Genomic DNA, 11,500 nt, shown 5'->3' on the forward strand with positions numbered 1-11,500 from the left:
TTTTGATCTACATCAGATATTGTAGCCTAACTAGTTCCACTCCACTGTGTTTGAAAATTACATTCCCATTTGAATTTTGAATATAAAATATATGATAAAATATAAAATAACCTATTCATTAAACCTTTTTTAGAGTTCATCATCATTTGAAATGTTTGTTCTGTAACTGACAGTGAGACAGGAAACTGATTTGAATTTGTGTCTCTCATCACAACATCAGACTGTCAGTCAATCATTAAAGCAACATCACTGCTCCTTCACTTCTCACTCATTCATTGGCAATATGACGGCACAAACTCTCCTCTGCTCTCTTATACTTTTATTTACAGGTGAGATTAAAACGCAAAATAATAATCTGTCAATTCATGAAAAGCAAAAAATAATACATCTGGAAATACATTTTTCTGATCTCTACATGTGTTTGTGTCTCTTAATGAATGTTTGACTAATACTGACTAATGGTTGTGTTGTGACAGGTTGTTTTGGTGAGATTATTCTCACTCAGAGTCCCACCGTTCAGATGGTGTCAGTAGGAGAGAGCGTCACTCTCAACTGTAGATCCAGCAGTTCATCTTTTTCATCCAGTTTAGCCTGGTATCATCAAAAACCTGGACAAACACCCAAACTCCTTTTCTCTAGTGTTGGTAGCCGAGTGTCTGGAGTGTCTGAGAGATTTACTGATGGAAGATCAAGCACAAACTTCATGCTGAATATCAGAAATGTTCAGACTGAAGATGGAGGAGATTATTACTGTCAACAGCATTATCAGTATCCACTCACACAGTGATACAGAGCCGTACAAAAACCTCCATCAGTCAGACTGACACTGACACACCTGACTGATTCTGCTGCTGCACACACACTATTACACGCTAAACATTAAAGCAGCACAGTAATTCTAACATTGTTTATCATGCTTTATATGATAAAAATAGTTTAAACAGTTTTTATAGAGAATTATTGCCTCAGTGTCTTAAAGTCCCAGTCAGCAGCCAAAGGCAACTGACAAGATAAAAAAACTTCAGATGTTTAAGAAGTGAAAACCTTGGGAGGATCTGGACACACTGAAGGAAAAGTAAAGAGGAATGCAGATTATGTGTTCACAAAATAAATGATTCAGTGTGTTAACTGTCAGTGGAAACTAAACTGCTTCATTCCAGAGAACAAAGTGAGAAACAATGAAACTGAAAATTAGATTTGCATCATCAGGATTCTGTTCCTCTCACACAACAGCAGATGTTCAAACACTCTCCCAACACAAACATCAAATAAAACCCTTGTTCCATTATTTATCTGCAGGTGTGTTCGTGGTTCATTGTGTCAAGTTTATTTATCAATGTGAATTAAAGCCTTGGTTTTGACCCAAATGACCCAACACATATTTAAGTTCAAAAGAGACAAAAGAAAGTAACAAAATCATTTGTTATTTGTCTTTTATTGAATTTTAGCAATAGACACTCAGCACTGAATGAATGAAGCACAAATGAATAGAAAGCCACTGTTGTGAGACATGAATGAGAAGAAGAGAGCAGAAGACAGAGGATCTATTGAGAACACTGATCTCTCTTCACTTGTCCAGTGACTGTCTGGTCTCCTCGTGTGGCCTCACAGCTCACTGAGACGCTCTTGATCCAGTCGTGTTCAGAGAGAGTCAGACTGCTGCTCCAGCTGTACAGACCGTCATTCTGCAGGAGTCCAGCGCTCTTCTCCTGAGACCTGATGTTCCCATCCACCTTCCAGCTCAAGCTCCAGTCTGAAGGGAAGCCCTTGCTGACCACACACATCAGTGTTGCAGTCTGCTTACTGGAAATCTCTTCACTGGACGCCGGCAGAACAGTTACAGTTGGACGAGTTACACCTGATATACAGAGAACACGAGGCAAAAATTGCCCAGTTAAAAATAAACAGACATGTTTAATAAATACTGTTTTGCCTGTTTAATTATAAGACAAAACTAAATGGATGCCAATATTCAATTTAAACCAAAAGCAAGGTTCAGACTTTGAGGCTTTTCATTGTACTTTACAACTTCTCTATAATGTTTACATTCACCATAGTTTGGAAATAGTATTTTTCTTTATATGTGACAAGTCTGATAAATCATCGCACCACCGGTGAAGCCATGCAAGGGTCTTCATTACAAATTGATAGTTTTCATGGTAATTGTTATACAAACATACCAAAAACATATTTAGAAAGAAGCCTATGAACACAAAAATCAAGATTCAAATCAAATAAAAAAACAAAAGTAAAAAGGAAACCATATGTCTTCCCATTTTGACACAATCCAAACCTATAAGTGATAAAACACTTTTGGCATGAATATATGATCCCTGAAGTGCAAATAGTACAGCATGGGGTTAGCATTGATATAATATCTAGAACACACAATATGATTAAATGTAGGAGTTTACAACTACCAAACATTGGCCTACGTAAAAAATCTAAAATCAAAGTCTGTTAAAATAAAAAATGTCAATTATGATTAAAATGTCAGATGTGCTTAATATGGTTTCAGTCCATTACAAAGGAGAAACACACAAGTGCTTGTAAATTCTGCAACGCAGCATGAATTTTGTATCGTTTGTGTTTAGTTATGCATTATTATTTTTGTTGGTTAAAAACATTAAAAGACAAATATATACGGGTTTGTAATCGAACAAAATCGCAGTGTGCCAAAATCTACAAAGCGACAAGACTACAACATGTAGCAATACAAGTTAGCCTATTTGTCTTTCTGTCTCTACCATCTGCTTGTTCGACCGTTTCTTGATTTAATTGCACACATCTGATCTTCAAGTTAACCACCACATTTTATGTTGGAACACGGAATACAGAATACGTCCCAAAAATATTAACAAATATGAACGAGGCAGGATTATTTATTTTAGCAAGAAAACACAAAGCGACTGTGCAGCGTGACAAACATAATCGAGCGCAGAAGTCAGTGGGAAATCACAGTTTTATCACTTGGTGGGGGAAAGTCAAAATAAGTATATATAGAGCATTTTTTTCTAAAAGTTGTAGGATTTAATTCTATGTGGTATTGTTTTTAATATCTAGATGTGGAGGTTTAAATCATTATATTATATTAAAACTTGTCCTATTTTTTGATATTCTTGAGCACTTCAAATATCGCATATAGAGCTCAACTCTAGCAGTCAATTTAAGAAATCTCAAATCAAATATTCAATGTGCCCCAAATTCATATAAAAAATAAATAATATAAAACGAGACGAATGATACTTAGCATGAATGTATATTAAAAAGCAACATCGAGAACATTTTTATATAATTTTGTACTTACTGCCAACTTCCAGTCTGGTGCCGCCGCCGAACGTGTACCACAGTGATAGAAACTAATAGAGCAGCTGTACAAAAACCTCTGAACGCTTCACTAACTCTCACTCATATAACAAGCAGAAATTCATACATAATACAGTTTTATTTATTTACTGGTTATTTACACTAAAAGACATTGTAGAACAATTACAAAATGTCATGTTTGTTGTAATCCACTTTATGCTTGTTTTTATTAGTAGATCTAATATCGGTGTCCTGTTAAGGAAGGGGAAAGAAATGAGTTACATTCAAAATGTGATGAGAAAATGGATGAATAAAAAACACGAACAGGTCAAATTAATTATTTACAATGGTATGGGTATATAATGTGTGTTGTTTAAACTCACATTCACATTTAACCGCTCTGTATCTGCTATATTTAAGAGCGTTTTCATGATGTGTTTGCATAGTAAGTAAGCAATAATTGTTTCTATAGCATCTTTCAAGAGCAGTGTCACAAAGTGCTTTACATCAAAAAAGTATGAAATGAAAATAATAAAGAAATAGAACAACTGTAAAAAAGAGTTTAGACAAAAACAAGTTTAAACAAGTAAGTTTTCAGCTGCCTTTTTAAAATGTCCACAGATCTTAAATTCAAAAACTGTAAAAAATGCCTGTGAAATTAACAGTAAAATCCTGTTGTTTTCACACAAAAAACCTGTTATCAGAAAGTGTCCGTAAAAAAATACGGAGAAACATTGTAAAATTAACAGCAAAAATTCCATTGTTTTTACAAAAGAACCCTGTGAAAAATGCCGTAAATGCCGAAATTCTGTAGTTTTCACAAGGAGTTTTTTTTCAACTCCACAAACACTTTTATCACCTTCACTTACAGACACCACTGTCACTTTATTTCTGTTGCACGTCTACAAAAGTTCTAATTGAAAATTAACACAAGTTTACATGTCCATGGTTTTTGTTGAGTCACCATTATGGTGATGAGTGTTTCCATTAGTTGTTGTCTTGACCCTTTGCTTTCCATGGGAAGAAGTCTTTGCCCAGTTTTGATATCTGTGTGGGGAAACAGACACCAAAACAGCAGGGTAAAAAGTTCAGAAAAAGCTAACGCATCAACTTCTTTAGATTGGAGAGGAAGTACATGTTTTAGAGTTTAAGTTTTGCTTTAATGTTATTTGTTGTCCACAACTGTGATATTTTATGAGATAAAAAATATCTTCAACGGCAAATCTGAAACATGATAAATGTTCTAGCAGACATCAAGAATATAACAGTTTGTCTCAACAATAGTGACAACAGAAAAAAACACTTAAGATAAACGTAATGCATTCTGGGTATCATCAAAGCACAAAACTCATAAATGACTCCCAGCATGCATTGCGGCTGTAAGCTTTTCATTTGTTAGTCACCACTGTTGAGATTCATACTCTGATTCTTGATTTATGAGTCAAAGACCAAATGCAAGCTTTTTAACAGTTCAAATACTTTTTATATTGACAATTGCAGGAAATGTGAATTTTAAATGTTAATCCATTGAGACATTTGTAACAAAAAAACATCAAGTAATTACACAGCATCCCAGAAAAAGCTTTTGAAAATATCTAAACACATTTTCATTTGATGTCATTTGCTACAAAACTATGTTTTATATAAAACAATGTCATAGCAGCCCAAAGATAACTGGAAACTTATTTATGACGGCTGAAAGAGGCCAACTAAAGCAAACCCTGATCACAAAAACGATGACTTTGAATACACCAATAAAGCATCAAGTCATGGCTGTTATGCTGCAGTCCCTGTGAAGCAGAAGTGATGATCGTCTTCAGTATTCTGACGTATTTACAAGATGAATAGTGGGTGTGGCTCATGTTTTCTACTGTGAATTGATTGGATGAATAAAGACAGGATGTTCCCGTAATTTTACGGTAGTTTGCTGGCAACCACAGCTGCAGGTATTTTTCCGTCAAAACTACAGAATTTGTATTTTCTCTTTTCTTTTCTGATATTAAATGTTTTGTGGGTCACCACTATGGTGAAGAGTGGAGTCTGTGTTTAAGTCAAGGTCAGGCAATAAGATGCATATGTCATGCTGCATGTTGCTTTGTTTAAATATGACTTTGATGTTTTAATAAAGAATTACAAATAAATAAATTAAGTAAATGTTTTCACTTTTATGCATTTGGACCAAGCTTTCATTGATTATAACGAAATGCTGTTGATATAAAAACTAAAATGTATTAAGTTCATTCACAGCTTGAAGTTTGTGCCCTGAAGTTTTAAACTGCAAGACTGTTTACGTTCTTTTCCTGTATTTTTTACAGAATTTTACTGGCAACCACAGCTGCCGGTATTTTTCCGTAAAAAATACGGAAGATTTTTTACAGTGTGGAACAGCATTTCACAGCTTAAGGTGCAACTAGTTCATAGGCACAATCACCTCTTGTCTTCAATCTAGAGTGTGGAACAATAGCAGGATCTGATTTAAAGATATGTAGCTTCAGCGCTAGTTCTGCCAGGAAGACTCAATCCTGTATCACTCATTGCCAATCAACACCCAACCAATCACCTTACAACATGAAACAGAAAAGATCGCCACTTACCCCTTCCTATGTCCGCAGTCAGAGCAACGTGATTCGCCATAATCGAACAGCCTGACTCGCTGACCTCCGCAATGTCTCAGAATAGTTTCTGCGAGTATACTGACTCCGACGAGGAATTCATCCCTCCGTCTCCAGCCAACGTGAGGTGTAGCTCAAGAATTAAATGCCGCGTTTCTCCATGGGCTCAGTGGCCATCTGAATTGATCACCAGCAAACTCGGAGCAGCAGGCATTCCAGCCGATTCGATCTCTCCAGGGACGACTTGCTCCAGTTGGCCTGCAATACCTTGGGTGTCCCCCCCGGAACAACCGAAGTAACACCAACGACATCAGCGTCACCAACCCAGCCCAAACAAGCCGGTAGGAAGCGGTCCAGCAAATCCTCTCCACCTTGCCAATCCAAAAAGAGCCTGCAGCCCACAAGGATCCAATCTCCCCCGCATGCACCCCGCGACGCTAACGACCAGCTACTCGAGGTTTTTCGATCTCTTTCCGCCACCGTGCAAGGAATTACAAACAAAAATGGTGGATTTCGAGACAGCGCTCAGCAACCCAGGATCTAATATCCGGATGCGCTCAACAGCCTCGACTATTAATCCCAACCCCGAACAACACGATCAATTTAGCCTGCCGTCAACATATACCCCCGTAGCTTCTTCAACAACCATCCAGACAACACCACAGGACGCAACTACTTCGCAGGCCACCACACATTTTACCCTCGCCACCGCCGTTCCAGCGGTAGCTTTCGGTAGGCGATTCGTCCCCCCAGCAGCGGCGACGGTATCTCCCGCTTTACGTAACAACATCATCCAAGGTAAGGATATTAATTTAGCTCTACTCCTACTCCCCTCGCCTGCGGTCGACAGGAAAATGGTCGATTGTGGTGACGTGGCAGTTTTCCTCCGAACATCCGATCCCAGACTGCAACGTAACCTATCGTTCGGCGAATTCGCGATCGCTTTTGGAGTCTACCGCGACATACTCTGCCAAGTTTATCCCGACAGGAGGGAGGAAATGGATATTTATCTAGCAACCATGGCAGACTTCAGTCAACGCTACGGGGGTACATTGTTCTACGAATACCATGCTTCTTTCTCTGCTAAATCCGCATCCATTATTTCTCTTTTTAACTCCAGAATTGACTGGTCTATAGTAGACACAGAACTACTCGTTCGCCACTTTGGTGGCCATACAACACTCGCATGCGCTATTTGCAGCTCTCACAGACATTCGGCACAGTTTTGCCCTAAAAAACAATCACTAGTCCAGACTCGCCTGCTGTATTCGGTGCTGGAAACGTAAGGAAGCGCTCAGATGCTAGGGGTCGGGACACATTTAAATTTAACGGCGCTCATCTTTGTAATGAGTGTAATGAGAATAATCAATTTAATGAATCTGTTTGTTCTTTTCCCCAATGCAAATTCGCTCATGTATGTAGCTTTTGCAAGGACCCACACCCAAAAACAGTCTGCCCCAGGAGATCCAGGCCGGCAATCCGAGCGGAAGCCGTCGTCCGGGCGAAAAAATGCTGATCAACTCAGTATCTACCCCCATCAACGTACCCATCCTCGCAAATTACCTCTCGTCACACCCTGATAGATGTTTCGTAGATTATTTGTTAATAGGCCTATCTCAAGGGTTCCGGGTAGGTACGACGTCACGACTCACTGTTCCCTTTGTGGCAAAAAATCTACAATCCGCCATGTCTGAACCCGGAATTGTTTCATCTCTGCTGGAGAGAGAAGTCAATAAAGGATATATAATAGGCCCGTTCGACTCCCCTCCTTATTCCATGTTTCGCATTAACTCGCTCGGCGTAGCTACTAGGAAATATTCGGGTAAGAAACGCCTCATTTTTGATGTGTCTTCTCCCCACTCCAGCACGACTGCAAGCGTTAACGAATGCATTCCTTTAGAACCATTTTCACTGCATTATGCCTCAGTTGACAACGCCATCAGGCTGCTTAAACTTGCCGGACCCCAGTGCCTTCCTAGCCAAAGCCGACATCACAGACGCATTCAAAATTATACCACTTCACCCCCCAGACCGCCACCTGTTCGGAGTTAAATGGAACTCAAAATTTTACTTCGCCGCTAGACTCACTTTTGGTTGTAGAAGCAGCCCACACATCTTTAATTGCCTTTCCGAAGCACTGTGTTGGATCCTTTTGAACGTCAACAAACTGCCCTTCGTTCTACGCTCGACGATTTTCTACTCATCGACTTTCCTAATTCACAAACATCCTCCCTCGACATACTCAGACAGATCTTTGACGACGTCGGCGTACCCCTGTCTGCCGAGAAAACGCAGGGTCCATCTACGGCGTTAACTTTTTTAGGCATCCAACTAGATTCAGTCAAGATGCAAGCTTCTCTCCCTAGAGATAAACTCACCAGCATCAGATCCTTCACTGGGGAGTTTTCGTCGCGTAACGCCGCTACTAAACGCGACATGCTGTCCCTTTTAGGACACTTAAACTTCGCCATGAGCATCATTCCCCAAGGCCGGTCATTCATTTCACGCATGCTTACCCTGACACATTCGGCGGAAAAAATAAGCGGCATGATCTTGCTAGACGAAGGTAGCCGTTCTGACCTCAGATTCTGGTCCTATCTGCTAAATAACTGGAACGGACGATCTTTCTTTTATAACGATGCTTCAGAATCGCTGCTCGACCTACAATTATTTACCGACGCCGCCCCCTCCATCGGCTTCGGTTGATATTTTCGAGGTCATTGGTTCGCCGAGAAGTGGCCACGCGATTTCCCCAAACTCGCTTCAGGTTTCGCTTCGTCCGCTCTTCACGAGATTTATCCCATAGCAGTCGCTAGCGTCATCTGGGGCTCGGCATGGTCTCGCGAACGAATCACTCTGTTCTGCGACAATGAGGCAACAGTTGCCATTATCAACAAAGGGAGATCTCACTGCCAGTTTATCATGCCATTCGTTAGACGTCTGATCTGGCAGTCAGTTCTACATAATTTCAACATCACAGCCAGACACATTCCGGGCCATCATAACGTTATCGCTGATGCTCTATCTCGTTTCTGTCTGCAGGCTTTCAGACGACTTTGCCCGTCGGCAGACCAGGAACCATTGCCCTGCCCCGCTCTAGAGGAGATAAGGCTGGATTAGACTACCGCCGACAATCGGTCGGACAGTATATGTCTAAAGGCGTTGCTCCGTCGACACTTAAGGCATACAAATCCGCCTGGTCTCATTTTAACATGTTCTGCTTCTCCTTTCAAATTCCCCTATTTCCCATCATGATTTCGTCAGTTTGCTCTTTCCTAGTCCATAAATACGAAAACTGTAACCAGACAATATCCTCCATTCGTAGACTATTGGCGGGAATTCAATTTTACGCAAAGTATCATAACAACGACTATCCAAGCCTTTTCACCAATCAATCAGTCCGTCTGTTGCTCAAAGGCATGAGCAATTCGTCGAGCAGACATCCAGATAAACGCAAGCCTATTACTTTACCAATATTGCACAGACTTATAGACTCCCTTCGCAACAAGCTTTTTGAATCTTACATTAATACACTGTTGGAGGCCATATTCCTCTCAGCCTTCTATGGATTCTTGCGTCCGGGGGAATTCACCTCACACTCAACAAAATATTTCGACCCAACGCAAGACCTTTCGTTTTCTGATATACAGTTTTCCCACTCCGCCTTTTCAATCAACCTTAAAAGCACAAAAACCGACACGAAGCGGAATGGCACTACAATAAATCTTACGAAAACCAACACCAGCTTCTGCCCGTTCACTTCTATGACACTCTATCTTAAAGTCCGCCCCAAAACCCCTTCCATTTTTCCACTTTTTATTTTACCTAACGGAGCACCTGTTACGAAGGCATGGTTCAGAGAAAAACTAACCAACGTATGCAAAGCCTGCAAACTCTCGCCTCTCGAGTATACCGGACACTCCTTCAGGATCGGAGCAGCAACTACCGCGGCCGAACGCGGAATCCCAACTGAAACCATCAAACGAATGGGTAGATGGTCATCTTCCGCTTACGAGTCCTACATAAGAATGGACTCCTCAACCATCATGGCAGCTCAACGACCTCTATCCGTCTAAAATCCAGGTAAATCTTGCAAATACTGGTGGTGGTGTGTCATGGCCTACCAAGGCCTGTTCAGTGTCGTGGCCTACAAAGGCCTGTTCAGTGTTGTGGCCCAGCGGGCCTTCTGTCACTGGGGCCTCTAGTCGGCCTTGCCAGTGGTTGTGGCCCATCGGGGTCTTGTCAAAAAGAAGGGGCTGTATGGACCTTATAATGTCGTGGCCTTTCGGGGTCTTGTCAGTGTTGTGGCCCAGCGGGCCTCGTCTCAGTGTTGTGCCCTATTAGGGCTGCGTTTCTATGTTGTGGCCCATCGTGGCCTTGTCAGTGTTGTGGCCTAGCAGGCCTTCTGTCACTGGGGCCTCTAGTCGGCCTTGTCAGTGGTTGTGGCCCATCGGGGCCTTGTCAAAAAGAAGGGCTGTACGGACCTCATCAATGTAGTGGCCCATCGTGGCCTTGTCTCAAGTGTCGTGCCTTCCGAGCTATGTATCAGAGTTGTGGCCCATCAAAGCCTCGTCAGTGTTGAGGCCTATCGGGACCTCTGTCACTGGGGCCTCTCGTCAGCCTCCTCAGTGCTGTGGCCCATCGAGGCCTCGTGTATATGTTTTGGCCTATCCGGGCCCCGTCTCAGTGTTACTCGCGACCGGTAAAATGTTTTATCATTAACATTTGCATTTAATATCATTCTGCAGGTTCTGCTAGAGACTCCAAGCAGCAGGTGAGTAGAAATCATTTCTTTTTCTTTTGGGGGGGTAGGCCCCGCTCCAGAGGTAAGCTCACGATCATTCTCTGGGGTTGGTTACGCCCCCGCCTTACCATCTCAAGGCGGGAAGTGGAGGACTTCTTGGCCCTCTGGTTGCGAGCCATGGACAGGGCCTACTCCAAAGAACTGTTACATCTGTATTATAACCATATATATTCTGTCTATCAGCTGTCAAATAAATGTTGAATACTCAACTTTGGCCTTCCGAGTCTTTCTAGTAGAAATGTAGCTTCAGCGCTAGTTCTGCCAGGAAGACTCAATCCTGTATCACTCATTGCCAATCAACACCCAACCAATCACCTTCCAACATGAAACATAAAAGATCGCCACTTACCCCTTCCTATGTCCGCAGTCAGAGCAACGTGATTCTCCCCCCATCCTCCCCACCACCACCAGGAGGTCCCTGTCAACATAACCCCAGGGGGGTTGGCTACGCCCCCGCCTTACCATCTCAAGGCGGGAAGTGGAGGACTTCTTGGCCCTCTGGTTGCGAGCCACGGACAGGGCCTACTCCAAAGAACTGTTACATCTGTATTTTAACCATATATATTCTGTCTATCAGCTGTCAAATAAATGTTGAATACTCAACTTTGGCCTTCCGAGTCTTTCTGGTAGAACTCAGATTCCTGCTGTAGTTATTGTGTTACAACTTCTCTTTTATGTGTAGGAGGGCTTGACCATGCAGAATTTTAAATTAAATTCTAAATTTAACAGGAAGCCAACGTAAGCAGTGGAGGAGCTAGAGTTTTTCACATGGGGTGTC

At 41.7% G+C, this 11,500-nt stretch overlaps 2 gene segments (V, D, J or C); one reads left to right on the forward strand and one right to left on the reverse strand.

The window, feature by feature from the left end:
• Nucleotides 1-246: 246 nt before the first annotated feature.
• LOC130413065 (immunoglobulin kappa variable 4-1-like) lies at nucleotides 247-1,265 on the forward strand. The segment is given in 2 exon segments: nucleotides 247-329; nucleotides 477-1,265. Coding segments are annotated over 2 exon segments (357 nt in total).
• A 151-nt stretch (nucleotides 1,266-1,416) lies between these two features.
• On the reverse strand, nucleotides 1,417-8,428 carry LOC130412885 (Ig lambda chain C region-like). The segment is given in 3 exon segments: nucleotides 1,417-1,858; nucleotides 3,308-3,359; nucleotides 8,297-8,428. Coding segments are annotated over 3 exon segments (498 nt in total).
• Between the last annotated feature and the right edge of the window lie 3,072 nt (nucleotides 8,429-11,500).

The sequence above is a fragment of the Triplophysa dalaica genome, chromosome 23 (assembly GCF_015846415.1).
Source record: "Triplophysa dalaica isolate WHDGS20190420 chromosome 23, ASM1584641v1, whole genome shotgun sequence".
Classification (NCBI taxonomy): domain Eukaryota; kingdom Metazoa; phylum Chordata; class Actinopteri; order Cypriniformes; family Nemacheilidae; genus Triplophysa; species Triplophysa dalaica.